The sequence below is a fragment of the Musca autumnalis genome, unplaced genomic scaffold, assembly GCF_047663935.1.
Source record: "Musca autumnalis isolate F117 unplaced genomic scaffold, ASM4766393v1 scaffold_4, whole genome shotgun sequence".
Taxonomy (NCBI): Eukaryota; Metazoa; Arthropoda; class Insecta; order Diptera; family Muscidae; genus Musca; species Musca autumnalis.
Window position 1 is genome coordinate 231,369,006 of NW_027411977.1, and position 21,271 is coordinate 231,390,276.

At 33.8% G+C, this 21,271-nt stretch overlaps 1 protein-coding gene across 3 annotated transcripts in view; it reads left to right on the forward strand.

Annotated features, from left to right (window-relative positions):
* GlcAT-P (Glucuronyltransferase P) overlaps positions 1 to 18,244 on the forward strand; it is a 197,918-nt gene extending 179,674 nt beyond the window's left edge. For 2 of the 3 annotated variants that reach the window (XM_073981362.1, XM_073981364.1), the window contains exons 6-9: positions 11,929 to 12,115; positions 12,183 to 12,337; positions 12,398 to 12,688; positions 17,948 to 18,197. In XM_073981362.1, coding sequence (XP_073837463.1) covers positions 11,929 to 12,115; positions 12,183 to 12,337; positions 12,398 to 12,688; positions 17,948 to 18,061 — 747 coding nt within the window. In that variant the 3' untranslated portion in view covers positions 18,062 to 18,197. Of the gene's footprint in view, positions 1 to 11,928; positions 12,116 to 12,182; positions 12,338 to 12,397; positions 12,689 to 17,947 lie in introns of all 3 variants that reach the window. The other variant, XM_073981363.1, reaches the window with a different exon arrangement.
* Positions 18,245 to 21,271: the final 3,027 nt, after the last annotated feature.

Genomic DNA, 21,271 nt, shown 5'->3' on the forward strand with positions numbered 1-21,271 from the left:
AATCCACGATGCCTGTAGAAGGCTCCAAAAATTATTTAAAAAATCCACGATGCCTTTGGAAGGCTCCAAAAATTATTTAAAAAATCCACGATGCCTGTAGAAGGCTCCAAAAATTATTTAGAAAAATCCACGATGCCTGAAGAAGGATGCAAAAATTATTTAAAAAATCCACGATGCCTGTAGAAGGCTCCAAAAATTATTTAGAAAAATCCACGATGCCTGAAGAAGGATGCAAAAATTATTTAAAAAATCCACGATGCCTGTAGAAGGCTCCAAAAATTATTTAAAAAATCCACGATGCCTGTAGAAGGCTCGAAAAATTATTTAAAAAATCCACGATGCCTGTAGAAGGCTCGAAAAATTATTTAAAAAATCCACGATGCCTGTAGAAGGCTCGAAAAATTATTTAAAAAATCCACGATGACTGAAGAAGGATGCAAAAATTATTTAAAAAATCCACGATGCCTGTAGAAGGCTCCAAAAATTATTTAAAAAATCCACGATGCCTGTAGAAGGCTCGAAAAATTATTTAAAAAATCCACGATGCCTGTAGAAGGCTCGAAAAATTATTTAAAAAATCCACGTTGCCTGTAGAAGACTCGAAAAATTATTTAAAAAATCCACGTTGCCTGTAGAAGACTCGAAAAATTATTTAAAAAATCCACGTTGCTTCTAGAAGCCTCTAAAAATTATTTAAAAAATCCACGTTGCTTCTAGAAGCCTCTAAAAATTATTTAAAAAATCCATGTTGCCTCTAGAAGCCTCTAAAAATTATTTAAAAAATCCACGATGCCTTTACACGGCTCCAAAAATTATTTAAAAAATCCACGATGCTTTTACCCGGCTCCAAAAATTATTTAAAAAAATCCACGATGCCTTTAGAAGGCTCCAAAAATTATTTAAAAAATCCACGATGCCTTTAGAAGGCTCCAAAAATTTTTTAAAAAATCCACGATGCCTTTACAAGGCTCCAAAAATTATTTAAAAAATCAACGATGCCTTTAGAAGGCTCCAAAAATTATTTAAAAAATCCACGATGCCTTTACACGGCTCCAAAAATTATTTAAAAAATCCACGATGCTTTTACCCGGCTCCAAAAATTATTTAAAAAAATCCACGATGCCTTTAGAAGGCTCCAAAAATTATTTAAAAAATCCACGATGCCTTTAGAAGGCTCCAAAAATTTTTTAAAAAATCCACGATGCCTTTACAAGGCTCCAAAAATTATTTAAAAAATCAACGATGCCTTTAGAAGGCTCCAAAAATTATTTAAAAAATCCACGATGCCTGTAGAAGGCTCCAAAAATTATTTAAAAAATCCACGATCCCTTTAGGAAGCTATAAAAATGATTAAAATAATCCACGATTCCTGTACAAGGCACCAAAAATTAGTTAAAGAATCCACGATGCCTGTAGAAGGCTTCAAAAATTATTTAAAAAATCCACGTTGCCTGTAGAAGGCTCGAAAAATTATTTAAAAAATCCACGCTGCCTGCAAAAGGCTCGAAAAATTATTTAAAAAATCCACGATGCCTGTAGAAGGCTCCAAAAATTATTTAAAAAATCCACGACGCCTGTAGAAGGCTCCAAAAATTATTTAAAAAATCCACGATGCCTATAGAAGGCTCCAAAAATTATTTAAAAATAATCCACAATGCCTGTAGAAGGCTCCAAAAATTATTTAAAAAACTTTTGATGCCTTTGTAAGGCTCCAAAAATTATTTAAAAAATCCACGATGCCTTTAGAAGGCTCCAAAAATTATTTAAAAAATCCACGATGCCTTTAGAAGGCTCCAAAAATTATTTAAAAAATCCACGATGCCTTTAGAAGGCTCGAAAAATTATTTAAAAAATCCACGATGCCTGTAGAAGGCTTCAAAAATTATTTAAAAAATCCACGTTGCCTGTAGAAGGCTCCAAAATTATTTAAAAATCCATGATGCCTGTTGAAGGATCCAAAAATTATTTAAAAAATCCACAATGCCTGTAGAAGGCTCCAAAAATTATTTAAAGAATCCACGATGCCTGTAGAAGGCTCCAAAATTATTTAAAAATCCATGATGCCTGTTGAAGGATCCAAAAATTATTTAAACAATCCACAATGCCTGTAGAAGGCTCCAAAAATTATTTAAAGAATCCACGATGCCTGTAGAAGGCTCAAAAAATTATTTAAAAATCCACAATGTCTGTAGCAGGCTCCAAAAATTATTTAAAAAATCCACGTTGCCTGTGTAAGGCTCCAAAAATTATTTAAAAAATCCACGTTGCCTTTGTAAGGCTCGAAAAATTATTTAAAAAATCCACGTTGCCTGTAGAAGGCTCGAAAAATTATTAAAAAAAATCCACGTTGCCTGTAGAAGGCTCGAAAAATTATTTAAAAAATCCACGATGCCTGTAGAAGGCTCCAAAAATTATTAAACAAAATCCACGATGCTTGTAGAAGGCTTCAAAAATTTTTTAAAAAATCCAAGGTGCCTGTAGAAGGATCTAAAAATTATTTAAAAATTCCACGATGCCTGTAGAAGGCTCGAAAAATTATCCACGATACCTATAGAAGGCTCCAAAAATTATTTAAAAAATCCACGATGTCTGTACAAGACTCGAAAAATTATTTAAAAAATCCTGTAGGCAATGTGGATTTTTTAAATAATTTTCGAGAAGGCTTTTAAAATTATTTAAAAAATCCACGTTGCCTACAGAAGGCTTTTAAAATTATTTAAAAAATCCACGTTGCCTACAGAAGGCTTTTAAAAATATTTAAAAAATCCACAATGCCTGTAGTAGGCTCCAAAAATTGTTTTAAAAATCCACGATGCCTGTAGAAGGCTCCAAAAATTATTTAGAAAAATCCACGATGCCTGAAGAAGGATGCAAAAATTATTTAAAAAATCCACGATGCCTGTAGAAGGCTCCAAAAATTATTTAGAAAAATCCACGATGCCTGAAGAAGGATGCAAAAATTATTTAAAAAATCCACGATGCCTGTAGAAGGCTCCAAAAATTATTTAAAAAATCCACGATGCCTGTAGAAGGCTCGAAAAATTATTTAAAAAATCCACGATGCCTGTAGAAGGCTCGAAAAATTATTTAAAAAATCCACGATGCCTGTAGAAGGCTCGAAAAATTATTTAAAAAATCCACGATGACTGAAGAAGGATGCAAAAATTATTTAAAAAATCCACGATGCCTGTAGAAGGCTCCAAAAATTATTTAAAAAATCCACGATGCCTGTAGAAGGCTCGAAAAATTATTTAAAAAATCCACGATGCCTGTAGAAGGCTCGAAAAATTATTTAAAAAATCCACGTTGCCTGTAGAAGACTCGAAAAATTATTTAAAAAATCCACGTTGCCTGTAGAAGACTCGAAAAATTATTTAAAAAATCCACGTTGCTTCTAGAAGCCTCTAAAAATTATTTAAAAAATCCACGTTGCTTCTAGAAGCCTCTAAAAATTATTTAAAAAATCCATGTTGCCTCTAGAAGCCTCTAAAAATTATTTAAAAAATCCACGATGCCTTTACACGGCTCCAAAAATTATTTAAAAAATCCACGATGCTTTTACCCGGCTCCAAAAATTATTTAAAAAAATCCACGATGCCTTTAGAAGGCTCCAAAAATTATTTAAAAAATCCACGATGCCTTTAGAAGGCTCCAAAAATTTTTTAAAAAATCCACGATGCCTTTACAAGGCTCCAAAAATTATTTAAAAAATCAACGATGCCTTTAGAAGGCTCCAAAAATTATTTAAAAAATCCACGATGCCTTTACACGGCTCCAAAAATTATTTAAAAAATCCACGATGCTTTTACCCGGCTCCAAAAATTATTTAAAAAAATCCACGATGCCTTTAGAAGGCTCCAAAAATTATTTAAAAAATCCACGATGCCTTTAGAAGGCTCCAAAAATTTTTTAAAAAATCCACGATGCCTTTACAAGGCTCCAAAAATTATTTAAAAAATCAACGATGCCTTTAGAAGGCTCCAAAAATTATTTAAAAAATCCACGATGCCTGTAGAAGGCTCCAAAAATTATTTAAAAAATCCACGATCCCTTTAGGAAGCTATAAAAATGATTAAAATAATCCACGATTCCTGTACAAGGCACCAAAAATTAGTTAAAGAATCCACGATGCCTGTAGAAGGCTTCAAAAATTATTTAAAAAATCCACGTTGCCTGTAGAAGGCTCGAAAAATTATTTAAAAAATCCACGCTGCCTGCAAAAGGCTCGAAAAATTATTTAAAAAATCCACGATGCCTGTAGAAGGCTCCAAAAATTATTTAAAAAATCCACGACGCATGTAGAAGGCTCCAAAAATTATTTAAAAAATCCACGATGCCTATAGAAGGCTCCAAAAATTATTTAAAAATAATCCACAATGCCTGTAGAAGGCTCCAAAAATTATTTAAAAAACTTTTGATGCCTTTGTAAGGCTCCAAAAATTATTTAAAAAATCCACGATGCCTTTAGAAGGCTCCAAAAATTATTTAAAAAATCCACGATGCCTTTAGAAGGCTCGAAAAATTATTTAAAAAATCCACGATGCCTTTAGAAGGCTCGAAAAATTATTTAAAAAATCCACGATGCCTGTAGAAGGCTTCAAAAATTATTTAAAAAATCCACGTTGCCTGTAGAAGGCTCCAAAATTATTTAAAAATCCATGATGCCTGTTGAAGGATCCAAAAATTATTTAAAAAATCCACAATGCCTGTAGAAGGCTCCAAAAATTATTTAAAGAATCCACGATGCCTGTAGAAGGCTCCAAAATTATTTAAAAATCCATGATGCCTGTTGAAGGATCCAAAAATTATTTAAACAATCCACAATGCCTGTAGAAGGCTCCAAAAATTATTTAAAGAATCCACGATGCCTGTAGAAGGCTCAAAAAATTATTTAAAAATCCACAATGTCTGTAGCAGGCTCCAAAAATTATTTAAAAAATCCACGTTGCCTGTGTAAGGCTCCAAAAATTATTTAAAAAATCCACGTTGCCTTTGTAAGGCTCGAAAAATTATTTAAAAAATCCACGTTGCCTGTAGAAGGCTCGAAAAATTATTAAAAAAAATCCACGTTGCCTGTAGAAGGCTCGAAAAATTATTTAAAAAATCCACGATGCCTGTAGAAGGCTCCAAAAATTATTAAACAAAATCCACGATGCTTGTAGAAGGCTTCAAAAATTTTTTAAAAAATCCAAGGTGCCTGTAGAAGGATCTAAAAATTATTTAAAAATTCCACGATGCCTGTAGAAGGCTTTTAAAATTATTTAAAAAATCCACGTTGCCTACAGAAGGCTTTTAAAATTATTTAAAAAATCCACGTTGCCTACAGAAGGCTTTTAAAAATATTTAAAAAATCCACAATGCCTGTAGTAGGCTCCAAAAATTGTTTTAAAAATCCACGATGCCTGTAGAATGTTCCAAAAATTATTAAAAAAATCCACGATGCCTTAAGAAGGCTCCAAAAATTATTTAAAAAATCTACGATGCCTGTAGAAGGCTTTTAAAATTATTTAAAAAATCCACGAGGCCTTAAGAAGGCTCCAAAAATTATTTAAAAAATCCACGATGCCTTAAGAAGGCTCCAAAAATTATTTAAAAAATCCACGATGCCTTAAGAAGGCTCCAAAAATTATTTAAAAAATCCACGATGTCTGTAGAAGGCTCCAAAAATTATTTAAAAAATTCACGATGCCTTAAGAAGGCTCCAAAAATTATTTAAAAAATCCACGATGCCTTAAGAAGGCTCCAAAAATTATTTAAAAAATCCACGATGTCTGTAGAAGGCTCCGAAAATTATTTAAAAAATCCACGATGCCTTAAGAAGGCTCCAAAAATTATTTAAAAAATCCACGATGCCTTAAGAAGGCTCCAAAAATTATTTAAAAAATCCACGATGTCTGTAGAAGGCTCCAAAAATTATTTAAAAAATCCACGATGCCTTAAGAAGGCTCCAAAAATTATTTAAAAAATCCACGATGCCTTAAGAAGGCTCCAAAAATTATTTAAAAAATCCACGATGTCTGTAGAAGGCTCCGAAAATTATTTAAAAAATCCACGATGCCTCTAGAAGGCTCCAAAAATTTTTTAAAAAATCCACGATGCCCGTAGAAGGCTCGAAAAATTATTTAAAAAATCCACGTTGCCTATTAAAGGCTCCAGAAATTATTTTAAAAATTTACGCATATTTTATACGCCATAATCTCTCACCCTCCCCCTTCCCACATCATTGCTTAGCATAATATCTGCACTTTGCACAAGACCTTCATTACAATTATTGACCCATTTCGTCTCAATTTAATTTATCCTTGTAATATTTTTGTTGTTTTTGTTCGTTTATCCACTTGGCCCCATCAGCCGACGGCAGAGACAAATAAGCGACACACACTGACACAAAATTACAATAAAATCACTTGAATAATAAATAACAACATAAACAACAACGTCAACACCAGAAAAATACAGCAACAACACGAACAACAACAACGGTTGTGGATATATCAACCGTGTCATGTTTTCCTAACCGGGTCATTACGAGTATTGTCATTGCAATCCATAATCATGACATCCGAATCATCATCAGCATCAACTACAACAACATCCATCCATCCATACGAGCATACAAATCAGTTGCATACCCCCTAAACGAATCATCTTTTATGCACCCACCTAACCACCTATCCATGGATGGAGGGATGGATGGTTGGGTAGCTCCATTGTGTGGTTTCACATTGCACTTTTTTGTAATGCATTTAGTTTTATTTTTCTATTTATTTATTTATTTTTTGTTTTTTTGTTGTATATTTGGGTTACAAATATGCCTTCCTCTGCCACAGACAGACAAACAGTTGTAGCTGTGATGTTGTTGTTGATAACAACAACCGCACCAACAATCAGCCAAAACTACTCAAATATGTAAATAAATAATTTTGCATGCATTTAATTAGAAAATTGCGTAGAACGACACCCTCCCCTCTTACCAAACAACAGCAAGAAAAACATTTCATTCGGAAACCCTGGAGATTATGTGTCCATTGCATGTCACAGTTGAGCCAACAATGTGGTGGCTTTTTTCGGGTTTCTATGTCAATAATCCACAGGGGTTTAGAAGGAAAGAAGTTTGTCGTTTTTTTGGAAGAAAGATTAGCCCGGCAAAAACAACAGGAAAGGAAATGGTTCAACAGAGGATTCCGAAAGTAATCGAGATTCATCTTTTTATTGCAAACGACTCTAAATTAAATCTACCCCATAGTAGGTTTCTCCGAATTTCAACTACTCCATATAATATGACTCCGAACGTTATCTACTCCAAAATAAAAGACTCTGAACATACTCTACTCCATAGTAGATGACTCCGAATGTAATCCACTCCATAGTAAATGACTCCGAATGTCAACTACTCTATAGTAGATGACTCCGAACGTCATCTATTCCATAGTAGATGAGTCCGATGACTTCTACGCAATTGTATATGACTCTGAATGTCATCTACTCTATAGTCGATGACTCCGAAAGTCACCCATGCTATAGTTGATGACTCCGAAAAACATTTTTGCTATAGTAGATTACACCGAAAGCCATCTATGGTATAGTAGAAGACTCCGAAAGTCGTATATTCTATATTATATGACTCCGAAAAATCATCTATAGTATAGTTGTTGCCTTCGAAAGTCATATATGCATAGTAGATGACTCCGAAGTCATATAATCCATACAAGACGACTCCAAAGATGGCTTTGAAATCATCTACGCTATAGTAGATGACTCCGAATGCAATCTACGCTACATAGATGACCCCAAAAGTCATCCCATCTAAAGCTGACGACTCCGAAAGTCATCTTCACTGCAGTAGGTGACTACGAAAGTCATCTACTCTATAGTAGATGACTCTATAGTAGATAACTACGGAAGTCAACTACTCTAAAGTAGATGACTCCGAAAGTCTTCTACTCTATATTAAATGACTCCGAACGTCGTTTGCTCTATAGTAAACGACTCGGAAATAACTCCGAACGCCATTTACTCTAAAGTAAATGACTCCGAACGTCATTTGCTCTAAAGTAAATGACTCCGAACGTCATTTGCTCTATAGTAAATGACTCCGAAGTGATTCCGAACGTCATTTACTCTAAAGTAAATGACTCTGAACGTCATTTGCTCTATAGTAAATGACTCCGAAATAACTCCGAACGTCATTTACTCTATACTTAATGACTCCGAACGTTATTTACTCTATACTTAATGACTCCGAACGTCTTGTACTCTATAGTAAATGACTCCGAACGTCATTTACTCTATAGTAAATGACTCCGAACGTCATTTACTCTATAGTAAATGACTCCGAACGTCATTTACTCTATAGTAAATGACTCCGAACGTCATTTACTCTATAGTAAATGACTCCGAACGTCATTTACTCTATAGTAAATGACTCCGAAAGTCATTTACTCTATAGTAAATGACTCCGAATGTAATTTACCCTATAGTAAATGACTCTGAACGTCTTGTACTCTAGAGTAAATGAATCCGAACGTCATTTACTCTATAGTAAATGACTCCGAACGTCATTTACCCTATAGTAAATGACTCTGAACGTCTTGTACTCTATAGTAAATGACTCTGAACGTCTTGTACTCTATAGTAAATGACTGCGAATGTCATTTACTCTATAGTAAATGACTCCGAACGTCATTTACTCTATAGTGTATGACTCTGAACGTCATTTACTCTATAGTGTATGACTCCGAACGTCATTTACCCTGTAGTAAATGACTCCGAACGTCATTTACTCTAAAGTAAATGACTCCAAACGTCATATACTCTGTAGTAAATGACTCCGAACGTCATTTGCTCTATAATAAGTGACTCCGAACGTCATTTACTCTATAGTTATTGACTCCGAAATGACTCCGAACGTCATTTACCTATAGTAAATGACTCCGAAGGTCATTTACTCTATAGTTATTGACTCCGAAATAACTCCGAACGTCATTTACTCTATAGTAAATGTCTCCGAACGTCATTTGCTCTATAGTAAATGACTCCCAACGTCGTTTGCTCTATAGTAAATGACTCCGAAATGATTCCAAACGTCATTTACTCTAAAGTAAATGACTCCGAACGTCATTTACTACATAGTAAATGACTCCGAACGTCATTTACTCTATAGTAAATGTCTCCGAACGTCATTTGCTCTATAGTAAATGACTCCGAACGTCATTTACTCTATAGTAAATGACTCCGAACGTCATTTACTCTATAGTAAATGACTCCGAACGTTATTTACTCTATACTTAATGACTCCGAACGTCTTGTACTCTATAGTAAATGACTCCGAACGTCATTTGCTCTATAGTAAATGACTCCGAACGTCATTTACTACATAGTAAATGACTCCGAACGTCATTTACTCAATAGTAAATGACTCCGAACGTCATTTACTCTATAGTAAATGACTCCGAACGTCATTTACTCTATAGTAAATGACTCCGAACGTCATTTACTCTATAGTAAATGACTCCGAACGTCATTTACTCTATAGTAAATGACTCCGAACGTCATTTACTCTATAGTAAATGACTCCGAACGTCATTTACTCTATAGTAAATGACTCCGAAAGTCATCTACTCTATAGTAAATGACTCTAAACGTCGTTTGCCCTATAGTAAATGACTCGGAAATTACTCCGAACGCCATTTACTCTAAAGTAAATGACTCCGAACGTCATTTGCTCTATAGTAAATGACTCCGAAATGGCTCCGAACGTGATTTACTCTAAAGTAAATGACTCCGAACGTCACTTACTCTACAGTAAATGATCCTGAACGTCATTTACTCTACAGTAAATGACTCCGAACGTCAGTTGGTCTACAGTAAATGACTCCGAACGTCATTTACTCTATAGTAAATGACTCCGAACGTCATTTACTCTATACTTAATGACTCCGAACGTCATTTACTCTATAGTAATTGACTCTGAACGTCATTTACTCTATAGTAAATGACTCTGAACGTCATTTACTCTATAGTAAATGACTCGGAACGTCATTTACTATATTGTAAATGACTCCGAACGTCATTTACTATACAGTAAATGACTCCGAACGTCATTTACTATATAGTAAATGACTCCGAACGTCATTTACTATATAGTAAATGACTCCGAACGTCATTTACTCTATAGTAAAGGACACCGAACGTCATTTACTCTATAGTAAATGACTTCGAACGTCATTTACTCTATAGTAAATGACTCCGAACGTCATTTACTCTATAGCAAATGACTCCGAACGTCATTTACTCTATTGTAAATGACTCCGAACGTCATTTACTCTACAGTAAATGACTCCGAAGGTCATTTACTCTACAGTAAATGACTCCGAAGGTCATTTACTCTACAGTAAATGACTCAGAACGTCATTTACTCTATAGTAAATGACTCCGAACTTCATTTGCTCTATAGTAAATGACCCTGAACGTAATTTACTCTATAGTAAATGACTCAGAACGTCATTTACTCTATAGTAAATGACTCCGAACGTCATTTACTCTATAGTAAATGACTCTGTACGTCATGTACTCTATAGTAAATCACTCCGAACGTCATTTACGCTAAAGTAAATGACTCCGAACGTCATTTACTCTAAAGTAAATTACTCCGAACGTCATTAACTCTATAGTAAATGACTCCTAACGTTATTTACTCTATAGTAAATGACTCTGAACGTCATTTACTCTATAGTAAATGACTCCGAACGTCATTTACTCTAGAGTAAATGACTCCGAACGTCATTTACTCTATAGTAAATGACTCCGAACGTCTTTTACTCTATAGTAAATGACTCTGAACGTCATTTACTCTATAGTAAATGACTCTGAACGTCATTTACTCTATAGTAAATGACTCCGAACGTCATTTAATCTATAGTAAATGACGCCGGACGTCATTTACTCTACAATAAATGACTCCGAACGTCATTTACTCTATAGTTATTGACTCCGAACGTCATTTAGTCTATAGTAAATGACCCCGAACGTCATTTACTCGATAGTAAATGACTCCGAACGTCATTTACTCGATAGTAAATTACTGCGAACGTCATTTACTCTAAAGTAATGGACTCCGAACTTCATTTACTCTATAGAAAATGACTCCAAACGTCATTCACTCTACAGTAAATGACTCCGAACGTCATTTACTCTATAGTAAATGACTCCGAACGTCATTTGCTCTATAGTAAATGACTCCGAACGTCATTTACTCTATAGTTAATGACTCCGAACGTCATTTACTCTATAGTAAATTACTCCGAATGTCATTTACTCTATAATAAATGACTCCGATAAACATGTTTTCATGTTTATATTATCTGCCCCAAAATTATACTAAAATTCTGGTAGCTATTAAAGAAAAAAACTATTAAAATTTTAATTGGCCCCCATTTGTTATAATGACAATTTAATTTGCCTTAATTATAATTTTCCCACCATAACAAATGGGCGGCCGACCTCCCGCCGGCCCTTAGGCATATTTTAGCATAAACAAATTCATTAGTATTCGTAGTTATATTTTTGCAAATCCTTCTGTTGTTTTGTGTTTTCCGCTCTGGAGCATTAATTTACTATTCAAGTTTTTTTTTTGTTCCATTCACTTCGAAAATTTGCATGCAATCGTTTTTTTAATTGCATAGTTATTTCATGGTGTTTGTTGGTGTGTGCTTTTTTTTGTTGGTTTAATTTATTCAATTTGTATATTGTAATTAGCAGAATGGTTTAAAATGAGCTCTTGTTTTTATAAAAATGGCCTATTTTAAATGGAATTTAATGGTGGCCGTTTTTTTGTTTTCTGTTCAACACAACTCTGATATTCAACAGCCATGTAATTGTTCTGCCTCTCCTCTTCTTCTCTTTGTTTTCCTTTTTTGTTCTCTCTAGCCACCCTTGTACATTATCACACCTACTTATCGCCGTCCCGAACAATTGGCCGAATTAACACGTTTGGGTTATACACTGAAACATGTTGCCAACTTGTTGTGGCTGGTCATTGAGGATGCCAATAAAACATCGGAGATGGTGATAGAGACGTTAAATCGAATTGGTGTGCCTTTTGAGTATTTTTTGGGTGAGTTTTGTTTAAAAAAAAAAAATATGTATTTTTGAAATCTTTAAATTTTGATTTTTTGTTTCAGCTCCCATGCCAGAGGAATACAAAAGTAAAAAGGCCAAACCCAGAGGTGTCTCCAATCGCAATCGCGGCCTTAGTTGGCTGATGGAAAATGCCACCGAGGGGGTTTTCTATTTTGCCGATGATGATAACACCTACGATATTAGCATTTTTGAACAGGTGGGTGGTCCCTTAAATGATCCCTCTGTAATATGTTTAACTTGATCCCTTCTCTTCCAGATGCGCTATACCAAAAAGGTTTCAATGTGGCCTGTGGGCCTGGTCACCAAATACGGTGTCAGCAGTCCCATTGTAAAAAATGGCAAAATTATTGGCTTCTACGATGGTTGGCTGGGTGGCCGCAAATATCCTGTGGATATGGCTGGATTTGCAGTGAGCGTGAGATTCCTGCATGAAAGACCCAAAGCGAAAATGCCCTTTAAGGCGGGTTATGAAGAAGATGGCTTCCTGAAAAGTCTGGCGCCTTTGGATAATGCCGAAATTGAGCTATTAGCCAATAATTGTACAGAGGTGAGTATGAGGGTTGGTGGTACTAATACGCAACCTCCCCTATAAGGAGGAATCTTTTTTCTCGGAAGGGTTTTCTGAACACATCAAGGAGTATAACTTATGTAGGGATAGAGGAACGGGTCTTGTGCTACGCTATAGCAGATGAACCTCAACGGCATCTGCGCAATAGTAGCTGGCTCCGAACGCCATTTACTCTATAATAGATGACTGCGAACGACATCTACTCTATAGTAGCTGACTGAGAACGACGTCTACTCTATAGTAGATGACTGAGATCGACATCTACGTTGTAGTAGATGACTGCGAACGACATCTACGTTGTAGTAGATGACTGCGAACGACATATACTCTATTGTAGATGACTTCAAACGGCATCTACTCTATAGTAGATGACGGAGAACGACATCTACTCTATAGTAGATGACTGAGATCGACATCTACTCTATAGTAGATGACTCCGAAAGTCATATAATCTATTTTAGATGACTCGGAACGTCATCTACTCTATAGTAGATGACTCCGAATGTTATATACTCTATTGTAGATGACTCCGAACGTCATCTACTCTGTTGTAGATGACTCCGAACGTCATCTACTCTATAGTAGATGACTCCGAATGTTATCTACTCTATTGTAGATGACTCCGAACGTCATCTATTCTATTGTAGATTACTCCGAATGTTATCTAGTCTATTGTAGATGACTCTGAACGTCATCTATTCTATTGTAGATGACTCCTGTAGATGACTCCGAACGTCATCTATTCTATTGTATAGGACTCCGAACGTCATCTATTCTATTGTAGATGACTCCGAATGTTATCTACTCTATTAAAGATAACTCCGAACGTCATCTAGTCTATAGTAGATGACTGCGAACGACATCTACTCTATGGTAGATGACTCCAAATGTTATCTACTCTACTGCAGATGACTCCGAACGTCATCCACTCTATAGTATAGGACTCCGAACGTCATCTATTCTATTGTAGATGACTCCGAATGTTATCTACTCTATTAAAGATAACTCCGAACGTCATCTAGTCTATAGTAGATGACTGCGAACGACATCTACTCTATTGTAGATGACTCCAAATGTTATCTACTTTATTGTAAATGATTCCGAACGTCATGTACTCTACTGTAGATGACTCAGAACGTCATCTACTCTATTGTAGATGACTCCGAACGTCATCTACTCTATTGTAGATGACTCCGAACGTCATCTATTCTATTGTAGATGACTCCGAACGTCATCTACTCTATTGTAGATGACTCCGAACGTCATCTACTCTATTTTTAGATGACTCCGAACGTAATCTACTCTATTGTAGGTGACTCCGAACGTCATCTACTCTATAGTAGATGACTTCGAACGACATCTACTCCTTAGTAGATGACTGCGAAGGATTCCGAACCATCTATTTTATTGTAGATGACTCCGAATGTTATATACTCTATTGTAGATGACTCCGAACGTCATCTACTCTGTTGTAGATGACTCCGAACGTCATCTACTCTATAGTAGATGACTCCGAATGTTATCTACTCTATTGTAGATGACTCCGAACGTCATCTACTCTATTGTAGATGACTCCGAAGGTCATCTGCTCTACTGTAGATGACTCCCAATGCTATATACTCTACTTTAGATGACTCCGAACGTCATCTACTCTATTGTAGATGACTCCGAACGTCATCTATTCTATTGTAGATGACTCCGAACTTCATCTACTCTATTGTAGATGACTCCGAATGTCATATATTCTATTGTAGATGACTCCGAACGTCATCTATTCTATTGTAGATGACTCCGAACGTCATCTACTCTATTGTAGATGACTCCGAACGTCATCTACTCTATTTTTAGATGACTCCGAACGTAATCTACTCTATTGTAGGTGACTCCGAACGTCATCTACTCTATAGTAGATGACTTCGAACGACATCTACTCCTTAGTAGATGACTGCGAAGGATTCCGAACCATCTATTTTATTGTATATGACTCCGAATGTTATCTACTCTATTGTAGTGACTCCGAATGTTATCTACTCTATTGTAGATGACTCCGAACGACATCTACTCTTTAGTAGATTACTCCGAACGACATCTACTCTTTAGTAGATGACTCCGAACGTCATCTACTCTATTGTAGATGACTCCGAACATCATCTACTCTATGGTAGATGACTCCGAACGTCATCTACTCTATAGTAGATAACTGCGAACGTCATCTATTCAATAGTAGATGACTCTGTATGTAATCTACTTTAATGTTGACGACTCCGAACAACATCTACTCTAAAGTTAATGACTCCGAATGTCATCTATTCTGTAGTAGATGATTTCGTGCGTCATCTATTCTATTGTAGATTACTCCGAATGTCATATACACTATAGATGATTATTCCGAACGGCACCTAATCTGTATTAGATGAATCCGAACGACATATTTTAGGTGAGTCTTAAGTTATTCTACGCTATAGCAGATAACTCCCAATGTCTACTCGTACTCTGTAACAACTGCCTTTAAATTGTTCTATCAGTGGCTTCAATATTGTAATGTTGTTGGCGTTTTAATTCGGTCAACACTTCTATTTTTAGGGTCGAATAAGGAAAAATATGTAGCCCCCTTTCATACCCTTCCATTTCCGTTTTTAATTTTCCCAAAATTCGGCTCCATTTCAATAATATTGAATTTTTAATTGATGTCCACTAGTGCGTATGAGTGTTATTAATAGACGAGTTGTTTTGCTAAAATGGCAATATCTTCAAGGTTTCTTTACCGATCTTCGATATGAAAATTGCAAATGAAACTAGACATGTGCAGCAAGTTTCTGTTCTTTTTAAAGAATTTAAAAATCGGATTGGAAAACCAATAAAAATTAAAGTCTAAGAAAATATATAGGAGAAAATTTTATTAAATAGGTGACTTCATTAATTTTATTTGTATTTTCATCCAGAAAATGACACTGTTCAGATCCTCTCTTTAATTCCTATTTAAAGACTCCTTTCAGCGCATCTATAAGAATTTCTTCAGCTTATATATAAAGAATTCCTTCAGATCACCTATAAGTACCCCCTCAGCTCGTGTATAAAGACTAGAGTTGGGCAATCTCCTTCAATTGAACGATCCGGATCACTATCTCGTTCAATGGACACCGGTAATTTCTTTGACAAAACTGCATATACTTATTTTCATATGTTGCTTTTTATGATGTTACTCATTCGTCTTTGAATGAGGACTCCCTTCAATTCGTGTGTAAGAACTTCCCTTAAAATCGTCAGTAAAGACTTATTTCAACTTGTGTGCTCGTCAGCACACTTTTAGGGACTCGTCTATGGAGACTTCTTTCTACGGCTCCTTTATAGAGAATCACTTCACGTTTGTTTATTGTGATTTGGATAAGAAGTTGACGGATCACCGCAACTTGTTCTGGTCGGAACTTCCCCTTCATTGTTTGCGATTTAGGAGGTACCTGCCGGAACGCCACATTTTTGTGAGCCGAGTTAGGCATGAAAATAGCTGTGATATATCTTAAAGTGCCTGCGTGATATGAGTGTGTAAACATTCTGGCTCTGTTACAGCTGTGCTTCATCCTAGTTGTCTTTTAATCCCTCTCTTTTCGAATCTACCTCATTTAGGAGATTTGGGAAAGAATATACAATATCAGTTCTTTCTGGTAACTTTATAAGTCCTAATCTCCATTGAATGTCGCTTATTTAAATCTTGTGGGCCAAGACCATGACATACTTTTCGATTTCGTATGGACTTGAAGAAATTCAGAAACAGTCGCTTTGCAGTTATGCAGGGTTTGTGGATCAAGATGATGTCTATTTCGGTCTTCAGTCACTTTGCCGTGCTGCTGATTAATGTCCATTTTGCAAAACAGTTGCCTCAAGAATGCAGGTGTGAATGTTCTTCTAAGATGCTTTACTAAGACCATCTAAAAATGTCCGTTGCCTTGGTTTAAGATCTACAATGGTTCTTTGTAGACTTAAAACAAGTATGATGACCTTTAGTTGCCCTCTATAATTCGGGTAAAATAAAATCAAGATAAATTCGTACTTGAATTTTAAAGACCCTCGAAAAAAGCCACATTTTCTGGTCTCTAAATAACCTTCTCATATGCCTAGTAATAGTATACAAAATCATTTCAACTACAATCTATATGAAAATGTTTCGGCATCAGATTAGTTAGGATATGGAGTCTTTGTTATTTCCATTGGATTTCAGTTTGAATTATCAAAAAATGTTACTTCATTTCAATAATATTGAATTTTTAAATTATGTCCATTAGTGCGTATGAGTATTATTAATAGAGGAGTAGTTTTAGTAAAATGCCAATATCTTCAAGAGATTTTAACCGATCTGCGATCTGAAAAATGTAAAGGAAACTGGACATATGCAACTATTTTGTATTCTTTGGAATGAAATTTTAAATCTTATTGGAAATCTCATAAAATTTCAATTCTTTTGAAATATTCACATATTCATATTAGTTGCAATGGAAATTCTTTTGCAACTACGCAATATTTTGGAGGAATATTTCATTTATTTTTGTGTACATGAAATTAATGCATTGTACTTATTGGGAGCCACCGTTGTGCAATGGTATGCACACCCGCCTTGCACACTAAAGGTCGTGGGTTCGATTCCCCGGCCAAATCATTTCAAATCCAATCTATATGAAAATGTTTCGGTATAAGATTAGTTAAGACATGTAGCCTTTATTATTTCCATTCGATTTCAGTTTTAATTTTCTAAAAATTCTACTTCATTCCAATAATATTGAATTTTTAAATTATGTCCATTGGTGCGTATGAGTATTATTAATAGAGGAGTTTTTTTGCTAAATTGGCAATATCTTCAAGGGTTTTTAACCGATTTTTGATCTGAAAAATGCAAATGAAAGTGGACATATGCAGCTATTTTGTATTCTTTGGAATGAAATTTGAAATCGTATTGGAAATCTCATAAAATTTCAATTCTTTTGAAATATTCTTAGATATTCATATTAGTTGGAAAGGAAAGTCTTTCTTAATTTGCTGTATTTTGAAGAAATGTTTAAATTAAATGAAAATTATTAATAAAGTGTTGTTTGTTATATATGTTTTCACATTTTTATATAAATATGTGTTGCCTTTATAAGGTCCATTAGTGAAGAGAAACCAGGATATTTTTTGAATATCTTTCAAAGTTCTATAGGACTTTTTATTACCTTTTAATTTTATATTTCCTGTTTCTTTTCCTTCCAGATCCTAACATGGCACACACAAACGAAAAAGAATAGTCCTGCAGAAAAACTGAATATGACCAAATACGGTGATACCAATTTAGTGTTAATAGATAAAGCACTTGTTAGACCCTAAGGTAATCTTATACAAATATTTCGTATTAAATTATAACTAAATTCTTAACTATAAATTTATGAATATAAAAGAAATGGGTAGAAAGACGACAACAACAACCAAAGATAACATTTTTCTTTTGTAATGAAAACCAAAACTAGAAAAATAATAGAACCAAAAATCAAGAAGAAACAAAACCAAAAATATTTGGGGGCAGAAAATTTCGTGGAACATGAAAGTTGTACTTCCATGAGATATATATAAAAATTAAAATGATATGTATATATAAATCCAAACCAAAAAAGTAAAAAAAGACAGTCTCATACTCTCACCCAAAAAAGGCACAAAGTGTAAAGCTTTATAAAGACAAAAATATCCTCAACAATTTTAATGTAAATATTTTATTATTTTTTTTAATATTTTTTACATAAATAAAATAATATTTATACTATAGAAATAAGTGAAAAAGATAAATTTTTTGTAAATATTATAAATAAAATAAATATTTAATAACGAAAAAGTAATTTATAATAACTTAACTTAACTTTTATCTATTATTATAAATTAAACATAATATAATAATTTATATAAAAATAAATAAATAAAATAACTATTAGTTAGACTGTCTGGTATAATAAAGAGAAAAAGAAAAGAGAGAAAAAAGCGAACCTAATTTAAAAATTCAACCAACAAAACAATCATTTTAGTAACAAAAAAAAACTATATAAATTAAAAAGATATAAAGTGTAGAATTTAAATCTCAAAATTCAATATTTAGTTTATATATAATTTATTATTATTATTATTTTGAAAATTTATGAAAAATTATTTTTATTGTTTAGTTTTTATTTCACAAACGACTAAAAAAAGACAAGTTTATGTAAACCACATTTTTTAAATCAGTTTTTTAGTTTAAATTATTTTTAAAATTGAGTCAATATTTTTTTTTTATTTTTTTAGTTTTTATTTTTCGATTTAAATTAACTTAAAAAATTAAATTTTATATTATTTAATATTTTATTATAGGAAATTATCAAATTCTTTAAAGAAAATTATTTTTTGAATATTTTTCTAGCCAGATACAAGCATGTAAAGTTGTGGCTCTGTTAGAACTGTCCTAGCCAGATACAAGGATGTAAAGATTGTGGCTCTGTTAGAATTTTCCTCCATCCGAACTGCTTTAAATCCCCCACTTCCGACATTATAAAAAAGATTCGATTTAAAATCTTTCCGACAATTTTACAAGTCCTCGCTAATCTCAATTGGAGATTGCTCATGTAAGGCTTTTGGGCCAGGAGATGACTATTTCGGTCTTGTGTAGGCTCGAAGAATATCAGAAGCATGACCTTTGCAGGTTTCCTGGACCAATACGATATATATTTCAATATTATCTTCAATTTCAGTGTCCAGAATGCCCCTTACAAGCCTTTAAACACACATTAGATGGTCTCTTCGTTGGCTTCTATAATTTCTGAACATTACAACTTTTGTTAAGCTTGAAGTGGATTTCTACGGACCCTTGAAAAAGTCACGTTTCATGGTCTCTAAATCACCCACAAAAATGTCTCTACATAAGATACAAAATCTTCTCAAATTTGTCTACATATATAATTTTCCAGCACCAGATTATTATATATGTATAGTCTTTTTTCACTTATTTCGATTTCAGTTTAATTTATCCAAAAATGTTACTCCATTTCACTAATATTGAATTTTTAAATTATGTCCATTGGTGCGTATGAGTATTATTAATAGGGGAGTTGTTTTACGGAAATGTCAATATCTTCAAGGCCCCTTAATCGATTTATGTTTCGAAAAATGCAAATGAAAGTAGACATATGCAGCTATTTTATATTCTTTGCAAAGAAATTAAAAATCGTATCGGAACCCCTTGGAAAATGCAAGTCTTTGGCAATATTGTGCAAAAAAATCTTTGTGGCAATTTTACAAGTCCTCGTTAATCTCAATTGGAGGTTGCTAATGTAAGGCTTGTGGGCCAGGAGATTACTATTTCGATCTTGTGTAGGCTCGAAGAATATCAAAAGCACGACATTTGCCGGTTTCCTGGACCTATACGATATATAATTCAACCTAATCTTCAATTTCAGTGTCCAGAATGTCCCTTACAAGCCTTTAAACACACATTAGATGGCTTCTTCGTTGGCTTCTATAATTTCTGGACATTACAACTTTTGTTAAACTTGAACTGGTCTGTAGAAAGGCCCTTAAAAAAGTCACGTTTCATGGTCTATAAATCACCCTCAAAAATGTCTCTACATAAGATACAAAATCCCCCCAAATTTGTGTACATATATAATTTTCCAGCACCAAATTAGTATATATGTATAGTCCTTTTTCGTTGATTTAGATTTCAGTTTAATTTATTCAAAAATGTTACTCCATTCCGCTAATATTGAATTTTTAAATTATGTCCATTGGTGCGTATGAGTATTATTAATAGAGGAGTTGTTTTACGGAAATATCAATATCTTTAAGGCCCCTTAATCGATTTATGTTCCCAAAAATGCACATGAAAGTAGACATATGCTGCTATTTTCTGTTCTTTGTAGAGAATTTTAGAAACGTATCGGAAACCTTGGGAAATTGCAAGTCTTTGGGAGTATTGTGCAATATTCATATTTAAATTGCATTTTTTATTTATCTATTATTATTTTTTATTTTAGACGACTTTACATAATTTGGAGCAAATTTTAAATTTCTTCTGATATTACAGAAAAGGATTCGATTTTAATTCTTGACTGAAAACTATTTTGGTCTTCAGAAGCAGGCAATTTGCATTAATGTTGATTCTATGCATTTTTTTTTTTTTTTTTTTTTTTTGTAACAAAGAATATCTAAATGGTATTCTCAAAAATTCTTTAAAGGGATATTTCTTAATTCTTTAGAAATCCTGGTCCATAATATATTTTGGAAGTCACGTTGCATGATCTCTAAATAACTTGCTAACGTTTCTTAACATAGCTTACAAAATTTTCTCGAATATGTCTGGATATCTGTCTATTCGGCAGCAGATTAGTTGACATGGATAGTCTTTTTTTATTAATTTCAATTTCAGTTTGAATTTTCCCAAAATGTTGCTCCATTCCAGTAATATTGAATTTTTAAATTATGTCCATTGGTGCGTATGAGTATTATTAATAGGGGAGTTGTTTTACGGAAATGTCAATATCTTCAAGGCCCCTTAATCGATTTATGTTTCGAAAAATGCAA